The sequence below is a fragment of the Phocoena sinus genome, chromosome 15 (genome assembly GCF_008692025.1).
Source record: "Phocoena sinus isolate mPhoSin1 chromosome 15, mPhoSin1.pri, whole genome shotgun sequence".
In the NCBI taxonomy this organism is placed as follows: Eukaryota; Metazoa; Chordata; class Mammalia; order Artiodactyla; family Phocoenidae; genus Phocoena; species Phocoena sinus.
Window position 1 is genome coordinate 65,058,547 of NC_045777.1, and position 18,659 is coordinate 65,077,205.

Here is an 18,659-nt window from a genome sequence, read left to right on the forward strand (position 1 = left end):
TAGAAGTTAGGACTGCTTATTCACAGCAGATTCAAGTTTATTTGTTGTTTTCAATGTTCATTTGTTTAAAACCCCAGAGATACAGGAGTAGAGTCTAATCAGTAGAGAATGAAGACTCTCTACAGCTTGCTATTAGGTATAAAAATTCTGCCCAAGACCCGTTTCTGTACGAGGTACAGAGCTCTCCTGGAACCAGGATCGTGCGAGTGGTTTATTTAGGAGGCGATCCCAGTGAGTGTCAGTAGGGTGACGGGGAGGGGAGACTGGGAAGGGAAGGACGCCAGCAAAGGGTGCACTGGTGGGTGGGTTAGCGCTGTGGGAAGCTGGGGTCCTTCCCACTGAGGCCTCGGTGTCACCAAAGTCTTCAAACATGATTGCTATCCGGGAACCTTTTCAAACTCTGCTTGGTTTTGCTATAGACTCCTGGGCGCTCTAGTAGCCTCCCAGTGCATTTGGAATTAAACCAGATGCCTTGGCTGAAGTCCCTACGTGGTCTGGTGCCTTCCGGCCTTCTGTCCTCATCTTACACCACGCTTTAGCCACACCGGTTTTTTACTGTTCTTTGAACATACTAAGCTGTCTTCCAGTTCAGAGCCTTTGCACTTGCTGTTCCCTCCTTCTAGAATGATCTCACCTCCAGATATTTGCATTTTTTTTAATTACTAGGCCAGAGATGAGAATCAAGCCTCACCTCTTGCAGGGTCCTTTCCTGTCCACTCTAGCTAAAGTAGCTGCACCTCCCCAGTCACGCTCTGTGCCATCCTCCTCTTGTCCTCACTGCATTTACCTTGTTCTGATGCTTTCTTACTGTGTGTGTTTGTTTACTTATTGTCTGGACACCCTCTTTCCCCACAAGGACTGCAAGTCCCACAAGAGCAGATGTGTCCTCATTATTTGTCAGTAAACATGAAACTTTCTCCTAGTGCCTGCTTTGGTAAGGATGATGGGTTTGCAGGAAACAAAACAAAAATTAACAGCCACTGCCAAAACCCCAGTGATGTGCAAAGTGAAGATTAGATTAGCTTAATTAATTAGATTAAATTAATGTTAGGAAATTTTAAATCTTATAAACCGGTTCCCTCTTAAAAAGGTCAGGAGTAGTAGACCCACGTGGGGATCCCTGAGCTTGGTGTCACCTGTAACATTGGGAATGGGTTGTGAGCTGCAGATACCAGAGCTGTGAGCTGCACGTGGAGGCCCCACAAGCCTAGATCTTTCTTCTCCCCACTTGCTTCATGCTATTTTTTGTTTTCAAAAAAGAAAAACAAATTCTTAAGCTAAATAAAGATTTGCTGCTCCCAAGAACTGTTGGAGGAGAGCTGGGAATGACAGTTTCCCTGCTGGGATGCCCTCGGTCCACACCCAGAGATAAGTAGCATCAGAGCAGACTGGTACCCGGGTGTGGGCAGTCAGCGCCCCCTGTGTTAGAGCTCTGGACTCCTCCTCTACCTCCCCTGCACTTCAGGCTGCAGCAGGGCGGGCAGGAGTGTGGAGTCCACTTCGTGCTTAATAATTTGTTTTTTTCATGCTTAATAATTTATCTGATGATTTTGCTCAAGTCTCTAAGCGCTGTGGTGCTAAACCGTAAAAGGCTGTTGTTGTTTTTCTGAAAGCCACATGCAGCAATTGCTGGCCAAAATAAATCATACATTCAATTACTGAGAATGGGAAGGCTAAATGTAAATTAAATGAAGCTTGTGGAAGTGGGCCACTTTGGTTTGTTTGCCTCCTTAAACACCCCCCCTCTCAGCTGGTTATAAAACATCCCCTCCCCGTTATTCATCTTTTTTTTTTTAGAAGATGTTGGGGGTAGGAGTTTATTAATTAATTAATTTACTTTTGCTGTGTTGGTTCTTCATTTCTGTGAGAGGGCTTTCTCTAGTTGTGGCAAGTGGGGGCCACTCTTCACTGCGGTGTGCGGGCCTCTCACTATCGCGGCCTCTCTTGTTGCGGAGCATAGGCTCCAGACGTGCAGGCTCAGTAGTTGTGGCTCACGGGCCCGGTTGCTCCGCGCCATATGGGATCCTCCCAGACCAGGGCTCGAACCCGTGTCCCCTGCACTAGCAGGCAGATTCTCAACCACTGCGCCACCAGGGATGCCCTCCCGCTATTCATTTTCTAGCCTCCCTTGATCCAGCCTTGGCTGTATCTTCTTTATCAGGCTGTGGCTTTGCCAGGGCTGACTCAGCCCAACAAGTAAGCTCCCATTGAACTCTCAGCCAGGCCACCGTGGAATGCTGACGAAGGCTTACTATGGGGAGGCCCAGTTCTGGTCCTTTGGACACACTGGTTCAGCGTGTAGGCTGGATCATGCGGGGATTTGGTCTAGGGTCACCCATTGCCCCAGATATTTAGGAGAAATGAAGGACTTGCAAATCAGTTGTATGATCAAGTGCTTCTGACCTAGATGTGGCCCAGAGATGCCTGTTCACTGTCACTGGATAGCTCCTTGCCCTTGTTTGTCAGTGGTTCTTTCTGGAAGGTTACCACCAGGTCACAGCAAGAGCAGATTCTTTCCCCTTTATTTTTATCTTGGTTCCTTTATCTTTACAGTTTCTAACCTCAGAAAGGAGGATGTTTTACAATGGAAGTAATGTTAAAGGTGAGTCTTGAAAGAAGAGCATTTGTTTATCAGGAAAGGGCTATGGGGAAGGGGAGAAGGAATAGTTGGCCTTCCAGGTAGAGGAGATGGCCTGAGCAAAGGCATGGACGTGTGAGATTACATGACGTGTTAGGGATAAGGCCCTAATGAATGGTAAGTTTCAAGTCTTCTGAATGCAGTGGTCCCAATTCTGATTCTGCTACTTGTGAGTTGGATGCCCTTGGACAAATTGGCCATATGGTGCCTCAGTTTTTCCATCTGTAAAGTGGAGATGATGGCAGTGGTTCCTATCTGTGGTGGATTAAATGAGATAACATACTTGGAGCACTCAGCCCACTGGCGCACAGTAGCGACTCAGTAAATATTAACTTAGTATAACCGTCTCTCAAAAGGTGAAAGTATGCCTGGGAGTTTAGGAGCTAACTGTAGACAGTGCAGCTCTGCAGTCTCAGAGTTCTGAAAGCCAATTCTCATATGCAGAACCTTGGAAAATCTGCAGGAAAGCTGATCTTCAGTTCAAGATAAACCTGCTGAATTATCCTGAAAATAACAGATCTGCAGTTCCTCCGAAGATGAAACAATAGTGAGAACAATGAAAGCAAAATAGTGGTAAAAAGAACGGTTTTTGTTCTTATCATTAATAATAGTGCTTTTCCCTCCTACAGAATTCTTTCCCCCTCCTTTTATTTGAAAATTTTTTCTTCTTCCAGTTTTATTGAGATATGACATACAGTGCTGTATAAGTTTAAGGTGTACAGCATAATGATTTGACTTACATACAGCATGAACTGATTATCACAATAAGTTTAGTGAACGTCCATCATCTCATATAGGTACAAAGTTAAAGAAATTTTAAGAAGTACCTTTTCCTTGTGATGAGAACTCTTAGGATTTACTCTCAACTTTCATATATAACATATAGCAGTGTTCATTATATTTATCATGTTGTACATTACATCCCTGGTACTTAGTTATCTTATAAGTGGAAGTTTACTCCTTTTGACTGCCTTCATCCATTTCCTCCTCCCCCCGTCCCTCACCTCTGGTAACCACAAATCTGACCTATTTTTCTAGGAGTTTGTTTGGTTTTTTTGAAGTATAATTGACCTATAACACAATATAGTGATTTGACATTTCTCTACATTTCAAAATGATCACCATCATAAGTCTAGTTATGATATGACACCATATAAAGATATTACATCGTTATTGACTGTATTCCCTACACTGTGTATTTCATACCCGTGACTCATTTACTTTGCATCTGGGAGGTTGTACCCCTTAATCTCCCTCACCTACTTCTCTCCTTCCCCCTCCTTCTTCCTCTCTGGCAAGCACCTGTTTCTCTTTTTTTTTTTTGCGGTACGCGGGCCTCTCACTGTTGTGGCCTCTCCCGTTGCGGAGCACAGGCTCCGGACGCGCAGGCTCAGCGGCCATGGCTCACGGGCCCAGCCTCTCCGCGGCACGTGGGATCTTCCTGGACTGGGGCACAAACCTGTGTCCCCTGCATCGGCAGGCGGACTCTCAACCACTGCACCACCAGGGAAGCCCACCTCTTTCTCTTTTATGTTTGATTTGAACTGTTTCTCTTTTATGTTTGCTCATTTGTTTTGTTTTTTAGATTCTACCTATTTCCCCCCCCTTTTTAAAATTAAATTAAATTTTTTTATACAGCAGTGTATACATGTCAATCCCAGTCTCCCAATTCATCCCACCCCCACCCCCCCACCACTTTCCACCCGTGGTTCCCCCCTTTTAAAAATGTACTTTCTTTTACTTATTTTTTGCATCTTCATCTTGGAGAGCTGTGCTCACAAGCCATGTCTTAAGTAAAAGCCCCAAACAAAAGTTAAGTCAGGTTCTCCTGTAAGACATCTTATCCTCACACTGTGCACTTTTCCTTCATTGTACACATCACCATTGTTGTTTAACAAGTAAATGTGTCAAGAATTGTCTGCTTCTCTCCCCTGAAGAGTGTCAGCTCCATGAGGTCTCATCTGTCTTAGTCACTGTGCTGTACCTGTCTCCGGGCACGTTGCCTGACGCATGGGTGCTCAGTAAATGTTTAAGGAATGAATGGTACCACGTGATAATAATGGTTGATAACTCTTTATGATATTGATGAATGTAAAATGGTACCAGACCTTTCATGGGAGGGACCTAACTCCTAAGCAACCTAAGTGTTCAGAAGAGTCTCATCAAAGTCCTCTTGGCAGGTTTTAAATAATTGATTTTCCTATTTATAGAAAACAGGAAACAAGGTAGGTTCAAACATATGCCGAGGCTCATAGACACGTTAACTGGAGCTGTAGTGCTGGTTTGATTTGTGAGGAACACGGGGGCGCCCAGAAGAAAGGCTAAAGCCTGCGATTAGGAAGTCCACTGGCTACTGTGAACTATAACTGCTGATGGAGGAGGCCAGGGCAGTAGAATGGAGGAGAAAAATGATTTTGTATTTCCTCCTTTTGGAGAGTAAGGAGCAGCTTGTGATGGAGAAAAATGGTCTCTATCCACTTACCAAGTCTTTGGGGTTTATGCTTAAGGTCATATTTACTTGTTCTGTTGACAAACCATCTTCTGAAGAATGTCATTGATGCGACTGTTTTCTCAAACCGTGAGGCCTCTCTGGTGATTATGGCAAAGTATTGGATTGGCCAAAAAGTTCCTTCGGTTTTTAAAGTAAAAATAGAAGACACACTTTTCATTTTTACCAAGAACTTTATTGAACAATGTATTCACCGTTTTGTTTCACTACCTTCTGCCATCCATCATTCAGGCAACTTCGTAATTCCATCTTCCCCAAACTTTTTATCTTTTTGAGCAAAGAACTCTTCCAGGTGCCTTTTACAGTCTTCCAGGGAATTGAAATTTTTTCCATTAAGAGAATTTTGTAAAGACCGAAATAAATGGAAATCCAAAGGTGCAATGTCTGATGAATATGGCGGATGAATCAGAACTCCCCAGCCAAGCTGTAACAGTTTTTGTCTGGTCATCAAAGAAACATGCGGTCTTACGTTATCCTGATGGAAGATTATGCGTTTTCTGTTGACTAATTCCGGATGCTTTTCGTCGTGTGCTGCTTTCAGTTGGTCTAATTTGGAGCAGTACTTGTTTTAATTAATCATTTGGTTTTCCAGAAGGACCTCATAATAGAGGACTCCCGTCTAATCCCACTGTATAAACAACATCACCTTCTTTGGACGAAGACAGGCCTTTGGTGTGCTTGGTGGTGGTTCATTTTACTTGCCCCACGATGTCTTCCGTTCCACATTGTTGTACAGTATCCACTTTTCATCGCCCATCGCAGTTTGTTTTAAAAACGGAATGTTTTTGTAACATTTAAGGAGAGAATCGCATGTGGAAATATGGTTAAGAAGGTTTTCTTTGCTTAACTTATGTGGAAGCCAAATATCAAAGCGATTCACGTAACCAAGCTGGTGCAAATGACTTTCAGTGCTTGATTTGGATATTCTGAGTATGTCAGCTATCTCCTGCGTAGTATAACGTTGATTGTTCTCAATTAATGTCTCGATTTGATTGCTGTCAACTTCAACTGGCCTACCTGACCGTGGAGCATCGTCCAGTGAGAAATCTCCAGTACGAAACTTTGCAAACCACTTTTGACACGTTCGATCAGTCGCAGCACCTTCTCCATACACTGCACAAATCTTTTTTTGCGTTGCAGTTGCGTTTTTACCTTTCTTGAAATAATAAAGCATAATATGCCAAAAATACTGCTTTTTTTCTTCCATCTTCAATATTAAAATAGCTACATAAAAATTTACCAGTTTTGATAAGGTTTTTTTAAAATGCAAGCTGATATGACAGCTGTCACAATACAATCTAAAAAAATTGTTTCAAATGAAGTTAAAGACAAGTAAGTGCTACTAGAGCCATCTTATGGAAAAAACCAAATGAACCTTTTGGCCAACCCAATAGGTTAATTTTGCTGTAACAGTTCACAGGTGGGCAGATGGCATGAAGCTTGTTGCCCATGTTCATGTCTGAACACGCATGATCCATCCACCTTAGGGGAGGTAAGGGCAGGGATGGAGAACCCACAGAAAAGGAGCAGGGGTGAGTCTCCCCCTTAAGTTTACTCAACTCCTTATGATTGTAAACGCCTACGATTTGCTTCCTCCTGCCAGCAGTTCTTGGCCAGTTTTTACGTGCAAGCCACTGTGCCGAGCATTGTGCCGAGACAGGAATGCACTTACAGAGCCCTCCTGCTAGCAAGGGGGAGCGGCTCTGTTTACAGTGATTCAAAGCAGCACATGATAAATGTCATGCAAGATGTTCATAAAATGTACCAGGGAATTTTAGAGAAGAGAGAAATGACCCTTGGCTTGGAAGAGGAAGAAAAAAAAGCTTCTTAAAAGAGGTGGAATTGAAAAGTGTGGAAGGTAAAGGGGATCTATATATGCTGAAGTGAGGCAGAGGGCATTCTAGCCTAAGCAACGGCAAGAGCAAAGGCCTAGAGGCTGGAAAAATGGTGCATCTGGAAGGAATGAGTGGAAGATCAAGTTAGGAAGGTTGTTTGGAGACTAATTGTTGAGAGAACTGAATTCCTGGCAAAGGAGTTTAGTTTTATTCAGTACATATTATTTGCTGGGTGGCTGATCTTCTTGTTACAGAGGAGGAAACTGAAGCTCAGAGGTGTGACATGACTTGCCCAGGAGCATCTAGCTAATAAGTGACTTCAAGTGCTCTCTCCACCGCTGTGCTTCTCTGTAGTTAGGTTAGTTCCTCTAAGCGATAATCCAGTGTTTTATTTCTAACCCTCGGTGTGTGTGGTTGCTAGAGACCAGTTATTATAGATTGAACATTAGATAAACTTATTTAGGAGGCAATCAGAATTAAGATAAGGAATGCCTAATCCTTTCTGCTTAGGGAAATCTAAGCTTAATATCCACAGAAGAACTTCACAACCTCCTGTGAGCTACTGCAGGGATGGCAGGAAGGTGTGTCATCCCTGCAGTATCCCAGAGATTTGAGTCAGGTGACACGTGGGCTGAGCATGCTTGGCTCAGAGAGAGGCCTTGCTGATCAGAGATAAAAGAGGGAGAGCGTACAGGCACCTCTTATGGTGCTGCTGAAACTGAGAAGTCGTCTGTATGTCTGAGTGGACCTTCCACATTAACTGTCGACATTCTGCATAAATCAGGTGGCAGAATCAAGGTTAGATTAATGCTTAATTGTTATCGATGACAGCTTAATGAATGAGGTATTTAATTGTCCCTAGGCATTCATATTTCTTTAAATCTTGCTCTATACACAAATCACCAAAATAGTGGTCCTTAAATCCTCAAACTTAATTCCTATAATAACAGGCTCTGTTATAAAAACACAGTTTTAGTAGTAAAGAGTATTGAGTCTCTATGATAACTTGCTTATGGATAATAACTTGGCCATTTAGACTATGAGGCTTTACCCAAAGACACCTCTATCACTTGGTGACAGCACATCTTCATGGCAGACTGCCTTAGTCTCTTTGGGCTGCTATAACAAAAATACCATAGACTGGGTGGCTTAATCAACAGACATTTGTTGCTCACAGTTCTAAAGGCTGGAAGTCCAAGATCAAGCTACTGGCGGATTCAGTGTCTGGTGAGGACTTCTAGTTCACAGACTGTCTTCTTGCTATGTCCTTACATGGCAGAAGGGATAAGGAGCTCTCTGGGGTCGCTTTTATAAGGGGACTAATCTATTCCAGAGGGCTATACCCTCATGACCTAATCACCTCCCAAAGGCCCCACCTCCTAATACCATCACATTGGGGTTTAGGATTTTAACCTATGAATTGGTGGGGGGTAAACATTTAATCCACAACACAAAGTTTGAGAGAGTAGGCTATGCCCTGATGTTGCATTTTATACAGTAGTTTCCGCTATATAGATATAGAATCCAAACCTAATGGAAAATGTTGAAAACTGGTGAAGATGTTTAGCAATGGGGTTGATAGAACTTGAGAGAGTGAGTAGTACTTGTAGCCTGAGCCCTGCTTTAATAAGGTATATTCAAGGGACGGGAGTCTTTCAACCACTCATGACATTTTGTTTTAAGAAATGTGATGTTTCCTTTCCTGGAGTTCCCTGGATTAGGACAGTTGTCCTTCTGAGTTGTCCAGGAGGACATATGATGACTGAAGTTCTGGGAATGGGGTGGAGTGGATTACTGTGAGGTCTTGTTTAGCCTGGGAGTTTATGACTGACAAGTAGTAAAGGTTTCCATTAGCACTGACCTAATGCGTTATTTAAAAAATAAAACGCTACCTCTGAAGGTGGTCTGGGTTATCACTTCTTGACCGTCTCTTATGATTCATGTACTGAATCATCTTCTGTATCAACAAATGCCAAGGACACAGAAGGATGAACTTACTCTCAGAGATCACAGTTAAATCTGAGTTTTATCATGTATGGAGCACATTTAAATCTTAATGATTTTTATTTTAATATTTCATGCTCATTTGAAAAAAATGCTAACAATACAGAAATGTAGATCTCAAATAAAAAGCCTCCAAGTAAAGTCACCAGTAATCCACTCTGTCTCCTCACCTCTAAAAAGTATCCACTGTTCAGTTAGTATAGTTCTCTTGATTTTTTTCTTCTATGTATACATTAAAAAATACGCTTCCATTCTCATATGCCGTCTGCCTCTTTCCTCTGCTCTTCTGTCCTACCCATCTGTCTATATTCTTATATAAATACGCACTGCCCCCCACCTCAGAAATGGGAATGTGTCTTCCCTAGTGTTTTTCAATTTGCTTTTTTTGCTTATCTTGGCCTCTCTCCTCCTACCCCCTTCCTGCCCACCATGTTAATACATGTATTAATAGATCCACCACTCTATTCTTTGTAATGACTATTCAGTACCCTATTTCTTTTTTTTGGCGAGGGGATGGGCTATAAATTATTTCCCCAACCATCCCCCCCCCATTTTTCCCCCAAACTCTTATTGAAAAATATTTGGACTCTTTCTAGTTTTTTGCTCCTACAGACAGTGAGCAACCGGCATCTTAATTCTGAGCATTTTGAAACTGACAGTTGTCCGATTGACTGATATTTTTGTCTCTTAGAACATGGAACCCTGTTGTTCAGAGACATATGCAGAGCTTCAGCGCACAACAGACAGCAGTGGGGCTCCTCAGGTGGGCATGTGTGTGGGAGGCCGCTGGCCCCTCAGTTTTCTGCGGGAGCTGGAAGAGACCTCAGAGCACAGGGTGAACAAAACCTTTTAAAGCCTTGAGAAGAAGGTTCCATGCAAGTGAAGCTGTCTAGAGAGCTGTGTGTGACTCCATTTGTAGAGCAGATAATCAGAGAGGAACCTTCCTGGCACATAGGCTGTGGGTTGCAGTGCAGTCCCTGGGGCCCTGGAAGATGTGTGCCCCCCTCAGCTTAGTGCCTTGCTTTATGTACATGAGGAGGGTGGGCATCCCTGAGGGCAGCAGGAGTGCCACAGTCCACAGTAGCCCTTCCCCAGTCTCATTCCCACCTTCCCTGCTCTGGTAAAGAAGGAAGGGGCTACTCCTCAGAAACCCCCTTTGACCATCCTGCCTGTGTATCCCACTACCCATTCTGTTTTGTACATTTCTGTGATTGAAAATTTTATAATAAACTTGTATTGACTTTGCTAAAGAAAAATTATTTGGGGAAATTTATAAATAAAAATTCCAAAATAGTAACCTAGCAGTACATGAAAGAACTTGGTTTCCTTCACTCTCAGCTACCACTTTATAACACACTTAATAGTTTGGCATTATACTGCCTCCCTTTCTTTATGCATCTACCTAAATATCTATATATATATTTTTTGTAAAAATAGGATCATACTCTATGCAGTTGTATAACATTTTGTACTTAATATTATCATAGATAATCTGTATTATACATCAAAACATATCAACGTACCTTATTTTCTTTATTAGCTATATCAATTCTATGGTGTGGCAGTACAATAATTTCTTTAACTGGTCTCTTATGGTCGGGTTGTTTGCAGTTTTTCTCCAATCGAGCTGAGTTGATACAAAATACCTTCATCTAAGGAGAACCATTGGCCCAGTTGTTTACAGTAGCTAGGCAGCATGGGTAATCCAGATAATCCCAACATACCTAGTTTACTTAGTACCTTCAACTGATCCCTTATTTTCATTCTCTCCCAGGGTTTGCTAGTGACATATATCTTGGTGACCATTCTGTAGTTTTAGTGGCTTTGTGTTTTGGGTGTGTTTGATTTCTTCATGTCCTGAGGTTTCTAGAATATCATCCTCCTTTCATGTTCTGCAGACCCTTTGAAACTGCCCAGATTGGGAAACAGGAAAACCTGAAATCTCTGACAGAAAATTAAAGTTCTGTGATAATTGTCTAACAAGCCTCCCTGGCCCTTATTCATATGTGAAATGATGGTAGCCTGCCCTGGCTGAATTTCATTATTACTGACTACCTCTGTTTGCTTCTTGCTGAAGGTCTCCAGATTAAACCTTTCAGAATGTGCCATTTGCTGTTGGAAAGTCATATTCTGCATTTAGCTGAAGGATTTAGAACATTTTTTCTCAAACCTGTTGAATCATAAAATTCACCGGAGAAGCTTGTTTTTAAAAAAAAATGGATCAGTTGATTAAGATGGTAAATTTTATGTTATATGCCTTTTACCTCTTAAAAAAAATTGGAAGAAAAAAGGAAATGGGCCAGATTCCACTTTGTAGCTATAAAAGAGAATGAAGTTGTACTTTATATGCATGATAGATTAATCTCCAAGACATGTTGTCGAGTGGTTGGGGAGGAGTTGCGAAATGGTGTCTACCATATATTAACTCTGCAGAAAGAGAAGCAAAGAAAGGGAAAATGTATTTGTTTCTGTACGCTTAGAAGCATACCCAAGCAGCAGGTAATCCTCTTTGCCTCTGGGAAGGGAAACTGGATGGCCAGGGACCGGAGTGAGAAGCAGTGTTACCTTTGGAATTTAAAATCATGTGACTCTGTTGCCTATTCAAAGGTAAATACTTTTTTAAAGTTAGATTTCCGAGTCTCTGTCATGGATAGTCTGGTTTAATACATTTAAGGTGGGGCCTGGGAACCCATATATATTTTTTAAATAACAGCTTTATTGAGACATGATTCATGTATCATAAAATCCCTCCTTTTAAAGAGTACAGTTCAGTGGTTTTTAAGTATATTCGGAGTTGTGTGATCATCGTCAGTAATTACAGAATATTTCCACCTCCCCAAAAGGAAACCCCGAATCCATTAGGCAGTCACACCCCGTTCCCCCTCCCACAGGCTTCCCCCAGCCACCAATCTCCGTTTTGTTTTGATGGATTTGCCCATTCCAGTCATTTCATATAAATGGAATCTTACAATGCAGATCTTTTATGACTGGCTCCACTCATTTAGCATAATGACTTCAGGGCTCATCCACATCGTCGCGTGTATGTACGCATACATGCCGTATGCACGTAGAGCTGGAGGAACTGCCAAATTAGTTTGCGACGTGGCTTTACCACGTTCCATTCCCATCAGCAATGTTTGGGGGCCTGGGAATCTGTGTTTTCACAGGATCTCTATGATTGTTATGCTCAAGCTATTTTGGAAAACACCGTCTCCAGTAGTAGCCCAGTCCCTCTTACTGTGGCTGTTTGTCTTCCACCCAGTGCCCAGAAGCACTGAAGGACGTGTTGATCACTGTGCAGAGAACAGCAGCAGAATGCCTCTCTGCAGAGCAGTCAGCACCCCAAGAAAAAGGATCTTAAACAGAACGAACTCTGGGGTGAGGTCAGCCAGGCTTGAGTGGGGTTTTTTGTTTGTTTTATTTTTTTTTTAAGATGGAATATGGAAAATAAATCTAGCCGTTCCTTGAAACCTCAGAAGATTCAGATGGAGGAATGCATAGCATGGGGAAGCCAGTGCATGGATTGATACATGCTTTTTCCTTCCCCCAGTGGAACAAGGATAATAGTCTTTATGAATCGGAATCTGATTTCTCCTTTTTCTAGAAGTCTTTTTTAGAAAAAACAATGTAACCCATTTCATCTGTAATTGTCTTCTGTGGCTTTTAGTAGCCACAAATAAAGTGTTATGTGCTGTAGGGTATATAGAAATAGAAATATAATGTTGTACACATGAAACATACAGTGTTATAAACCAACTTCAATTTTTAAAAAATGTTATATGATATTGGCATGATTATTCTGAACTCTATGAGGAAAAACTGTTTTCATACACAGTAGGATTTGAGTTCTAATTACTAAGACAAAATTGAAAGGTCTCCCAGACAAGATTTCATATATGGGGCAAGTCTCCCGAGGATAGAAATAAAAATCTGCTTTGAAACATTTCCTGCCTCAACGCTTAAATAACTGTTTCTTTTCACTCCCTCCTTTGGAATGGGAACTGAGCAGGGTGGCTGGGAGGAGTAGGGCACCCGGCACAAAGTGGGTCCCTCTTTAATGAGCCATAATAACAGGCACCTTTCTCAGGGCCACTTGGTAACAAACACATAAATAGAATACATAAATGGTCTTTCAGGTTGTTCTGAGCAGAATTTTAATTTCCGCCGAGAAAGGCTCTTCACTTTGTTTGATAATGGACTTAATGTCTTCACCGGAAAGCAGTGCCTATAGAGCCAGGAGGAAGACACCGGACCTGGTGGAGTCCAGGCCTGCCTGTGCTCTAGGGGGTGAGGTCAAGGGTAGGCTCAGCTCAGTTTCTTATTTTCGTATTGTGGTTAAGTTCACACAACATAAAATTTACCGTTGTAACCATTTTTGAGTGTACACTTCAGTGGCTTTAAGTACATTCACAGTGCTGTGCAACCGTCAGCACCATCCATTTCCAGAACTTTTTCATCATCCCAAAGAGAATGAAACTCTGTACCCATTAAATAATACCTCTGTTCCCGCCTTCCCATTCTGCTTTATCTCTCTGAATTTGACCACTCTGACTACCTCATACCAGTGGAGTTAGACAGTGTTTGTCCTTTTGTCTGACCTATTTCATTTAGCATAACGTTTTCAAGGTTTGTTCATATTTATAGCACATGTCAGCATTTCCTTCCTTTTTAAGGCTGAGTAATACTCCTTTGTATGTATGGACCATATTTGCTTATCTGTTCTTTGATGGACACTTGGGTTGTTTCCACCTTTTGGCTCTTGTGAATAATGCTGCTGTGAGCATTCGTGTACGGGCATCTGTTTGAGTCCCTGCTTTCATTTCTTTGCGGTATACACCTAGAAGTGGAATCGCTGGCAGATGGTAATTCTATGTTTAACTTGAGGAGCCAAGCTATTTTCCACAGCAGCTGCACCAGTATGGATTCCCACCAGCAGGACACAGAGATTCCAGTTTCTTTACATCTTTGCCAATACTTGTTATTTACTCTTTTTTTTCATAGTGGCCATTCTCATGGGTGTGAGATGATATCTCATGGTGGTTTTTCTTTTTTAATAAATTTATTTATTTAATTTATTTTTGGCTGCGTTGAGTCTTCATTGCTGCACGCGGGCTTTCTCTAGTTGTGGCGAGCGGGGGCTACTCTTTGTTGTGGTGCGCGGGCTTCTCATTGCGGTGTTGCGGTGGCTTCTCTTGTTGCAGAGCACAGGCTCTAGGTGTGTGGGCTTCAGTACTTGTGGCATGAGAGCTTAGTAGTTGTGGTGCATGGGTTTAGTTGCTCCGCGGCCTGTGGGATCTTCCCAGACCAGGGCTGGAACCCGTGTTCCCCTGCGTTGGCTGGCGGGTTCTTAACCACTGCGCCACCAGGGAAGTCCCTCTCCTGGTGGTTTTGATTTGCGTTTCTCTCATGATGAATGACGTTGAGCATCTTTGCACATGCTTGATGTCCGTTTGTGTATTTTCTGTGGACAAATGTCTATTCAGGGTAACCTTTGGTCAGGTTGCTTGTTTTTTCCATTGTTGTGGAATGTCTTTGTGTATTCTGGTTATAAACCCCTTATCATATCTGTCATTTGTAGACTTGTGTTTCTTTTAAAACACACATCTGACTGTGTTGCTCAGTGCTGGTGATGGCCTTTGAACTCTGCTCAGCTCAGTCTTTTACCACCCCTGGGCTACTCTCACCTGGCCACTCAGCTTTTGAGCTTTGTTCATCATCTGGGCATGGAAATAATTGTACCTTGCCCATAGGACTGCTTGAGGACTGAGAATGTTAATTACCTTAAGATAGGGCCTAGGAGTTCCTCTGGTTTCCATGAATAGTGCCATTTACTACTGTCTGTAGGCCAAGATGGACGACCCTGCATCTTTCTGGGAGGTTTATCTACCAGAGCCCCTGTATCAAGACAGGATCAGCTGCTTTGTGTCCCCCTTAGAGCAGAGCATACGACAGGCTCCCAGCAGATGGGTGTTAATTAGTGTGATCACGTTGGGCTCATCACCACACTTGTGCTGTCAACTCTTGCCCCTGTTTTCCCATGCGTGCCCACGATGGCCGGGAGAGCTCCAGTTCACAGCTGGAGCTTAATAACTGTGCTTAGGTGAATGCGGTACGGGTGTGAGTTCGGGGTCCTGGGAGGGAAGCTCCTGGAGCAGAGGTAACTTTATGTAGTAAACCCTGATATCAGTGTCTTTCCATACTGTGGTTTTTTCTTTTGAAGGAGGAAGAGAAGTCACTACCCCACTCTCCAGCTTCAGTCGCAGACTCTTCTCGTTAAGGGCCAGCCTCTGTTTCCGGCTGTGGGCGTTTGTTGTTGCATCTGCTCCTCTGCTGTGCTGGAGGGGCTTCTGGGTTTAACTCGGGGTGCTGCAGACCAGAGCACTGTTCTGTGTGCATCACTGCAAGCCGTTGCGGAGTGGAAGTGTATTTGAACCATGTAAATGTTTGATCTTGTCGGGTAGTTTAAAATTTTGTTTGTCAGGTCAGTGTTCTGTCTGTTCTGACCCTGAGGCTCTTTCTCATGGTTAGTACTTAGGCAGTTCTAGAAAGACCTCTCCTTCTCCCTCTCCATCTACGCTCCCACCAACACACTAGTTCCTCCTGCCACCGGCTGTGTCCTCCTGTTACGCCCTCTCTCTCGCCTCCCCCTTCCTCTCCATCCCTCCTCTCTCCCTCTTCCCCTTCTTTCCTCCCTCTCACCCTTGGAGGTCTTCTTGTTTTTTTTTTTTTTTTTTTTTTTTTTTTTTTTTTTGCAGTATGTGAGCCTCTCACTGTTGTGGCCTCTCCCATTGCGGAGCACAGGCTCCGGATGCGCAGGCTCAGTGGCCATGGCTCACGGGCCCATCTGCTCCGCGGCATGTGGGATCTTCCTGGACTGGGGCATGAACCCGTGTCCCCTGCATCGGCAGGCGGACTCTCAACAACTGCGCCACCAGGGAAGCCCGGTCTTCTTGTTTTATAGTCTGTTTCATAGTTCGTAAAGTGTCTTCACTTTCCAAATGATTCTCCGGAACTGTCACCTAATCAGAAGTCTTTAAAGCCGTGTGTGTGCGTGTGTGTGTGTGTGTGTGTGTGTGTGTGTGCGCGCGTGTGCGTGTGCGCGCACACAGTCCTTCAGGCATTTCCATTGTTATTTCTTTAACAAATACAGTGTGCGTTAGAGTATATTCAGACAAACCAGAGCTTGAGCCTGGGCTCCACCACCACGGCTGGACCCTCCCGCATACACAGGCCCTGTGGTAGGACCGGGCGCTTCTCGTTCCACACCTCATTTCCTACCTGTGAAGTGGGCTGCGGACAGCACTTTCCTCCTGTGGTGAACCGGATGGTTCACTGAACCAGTTTAGGTGAAGCCTTCAGTACAGGCAACTGTGACTTCTATGCCCTCTGTAACAATTTGCCTCGTGCTTTTTTCACGTATTATCTGAAGTCAGTTTGAGGTTCTCTGAGCCACATCGCTCAAAGGAGGAAGGGGGGAGAAGAGGAGAGCTGGGAGGCGGCAGCACCCTCTCAAGCGAACGTTCCAACCAGTCGATCACGGTGCAGAAACCCTCTTCCAGGACCCGCCAGCTGTCTTGAGCCCTTGGTGTGGCCGGACTTCCAGGCCGTGTGAAGAAGAAAGCAGACCCTGAAGTTTTCAACGTTCTCATACACGGACTTTTCTTCTGTCTTGCAGCTGATGCCTTTTTCAAAGCCGCTATAAGCCTCGTTCCAGAAGTTCCAAAGATGATTAATATTGACGGAAAGTTGCGGCCCTCAGAATCGTTCCTTCTGGAATTCCTCTGCAATTTCTTTTCTACTTTATTAATAGTTCCGGTATGTTTCCCCAGAAGACCTGTAGGTGATGTCTTTCTTTGACCTGTTTTACATACATTCTTAGTCCTAAAAGTGCAGGGATGTTCTGTCTATACCTGTATTGGTTTTCTAGTCAGATGTTTGAATTTTTCAATGTGTTTTCTATTCATTCTGTGTCCAGGGTATGTAGTCTAGGCTCTCTATATGGTCGAGGGGGTATCACTTAGTGGTGAGGGCTCAGGCCTCCGGACCAAGACACCTAAGGTAGAATCCCAGCTCCCCTTCCTTCCAGCTGTGAGTTTCAGGTGATTATGTAACATTACCAGGGTGCAGTTTACTCATTTACAAAATGGAAATAATAAGAGTATCTACATCTCTAGGTTGCTGTGATGATTAGGTGAGCAAATGTACGTATATGGCTAGAGCGGTGCCTTAGCGCATAGTAAACACTTAAAAAGGTAATGGTGTTGTTATTTTGATGGCAAGTACCAGAAACCGCAACAAGATAGTAAAAGTCGAAGGGGATATTGTTGGAAGATGCTGGGGTTTGTCGTGGAATATAGGAGATGAGAAGTCAGGCTTGGGCTGGAAGGAATCAAGGCCACTCCCAGGATCCAGCATTAGGACCTTCACCCTAGTTGGGGTTCTTAACCTGGGGTCCACCTACCCCAGGGTTTCTGGCAGGGCAACCACGAATTTAGATGAGAAAAAAAAGGTTTTTGTGTTTTGTTTTGTTTTGTTGTTGGTTTTTTTCACAAACCTCAGTGAAGTTTAGCCTTTTGCTTCATTGTGAATCACAGGCAAAGAGCCACAGTACCAGATGCGGTAGCTGGGGCTTTGTCACGAAAATAATCAACACTATGTTTATATCACGTTTCAGGTGTGAAAGTTATTTCAGAAGATCGTCTACGTGTTTCCTTCCTTTAAAAATGCAGTTATTAGGCCCATCATTACTTCACCAAGAAGTAATAGATTACAGTATAACAAATACATTGGAAAAATATTTTGACAACTGTATTTTAGCATAATTGATTGCCTTTGTAGTCTTACATATGTTATTTTCTGCATTAAAAATAGTACTCTGAGTTGTGCATAGGCGTCACCAGGTTGTAACAAGGTCCAGGCACAAAACGGGTCGGCTCCTGATGAAGCCAGATGTACATAGGAATCGGGGATGCGTTATAAAATAGAGTCTTGCTTTGTCCCATCCCCGCCTCCCCACTGAGAGTCTCACTCAGTAGGTGGGATTGGCCTCTGAACCAGCATTTTTGAAAGCTCCCTCATCAAGTCAGGTGTAGGTGGTCCTAGGACCACACTTTAAGAAATGTCCCTCTGGACTCAGGCCATGAAAGCAGCCCAGCTCCCATGGGTACGGGGTTCCTTTTTGGGGTGATGAAAGTGTTCTAAAATTGACGGTGGTGACGACTGCACAACTCTGAATATACAACCAACCTGTGAACTGTGCGTTTTAAGTCGGTGAATTGTTGGGTGTATGAATCATATCTTAGTGAAGCTGAGAGAACAAAAAGTGAGGTGCTCCGAAGTTTGCAAGTTCAGATCCCAAGTTCTTTGAAGAGGGGCTGGGATATTCAGGAGGCGGGCTTGATGCTTGATTTCAGTGTTTTCAGATCTCCTTCTTAGTACTTTATAATCAATTTCTCTCTTTTTTGGATATTCTAGTTATTTGTCAGGTGACAAAATCAGGGTTTCTAATGAGGAAGTTGATCAGTGTCATTGTTCATTGATTAACTGGGATGCGTTTTCCTTCTGCATGTGGGGTTTTTCTCTGTTAAAAATCACTGGAGCCTTGAAGAAAAACTTGTGTTCGGTCCTGACCCAATGACTCAATAGCCTTGTGGCCTTGAGAAAGTTTTGTAAC

The 18,659-nt window shown here is 43.3% G+C and overlaps 1 protein-coding gene across 5 annotated transcripts in view; it reads left to right on the plus strand.

Annotated features, from left to right (window-relative positions):
* Nucleotides 1-18,659, plus strand: part of VPS35L (VPS35 endosomal protein sorting factor like) — a 134,907-nt gene that overhangs the window by 92,973 nt on the left and 23,275 nt on the right. For all 5 annotated transcript variants that reach the window (XR_004345827.1, XM_032605529.1, XM_032605527.1 and 2 more), the window contains one exon: nt 16,662-16,801. Coding sequence is in view for 4 of the 5 variants with exons in the window: in XM_032605529.1 (XP_032461420.1) it covers nt 16,662-16,801 (140 nt within the window). In the remaining variant the exon portion in view is untranslated. The remainder of the gene's footprint in view (nt 1-16,661; nt 16,802-18,659) is intronic.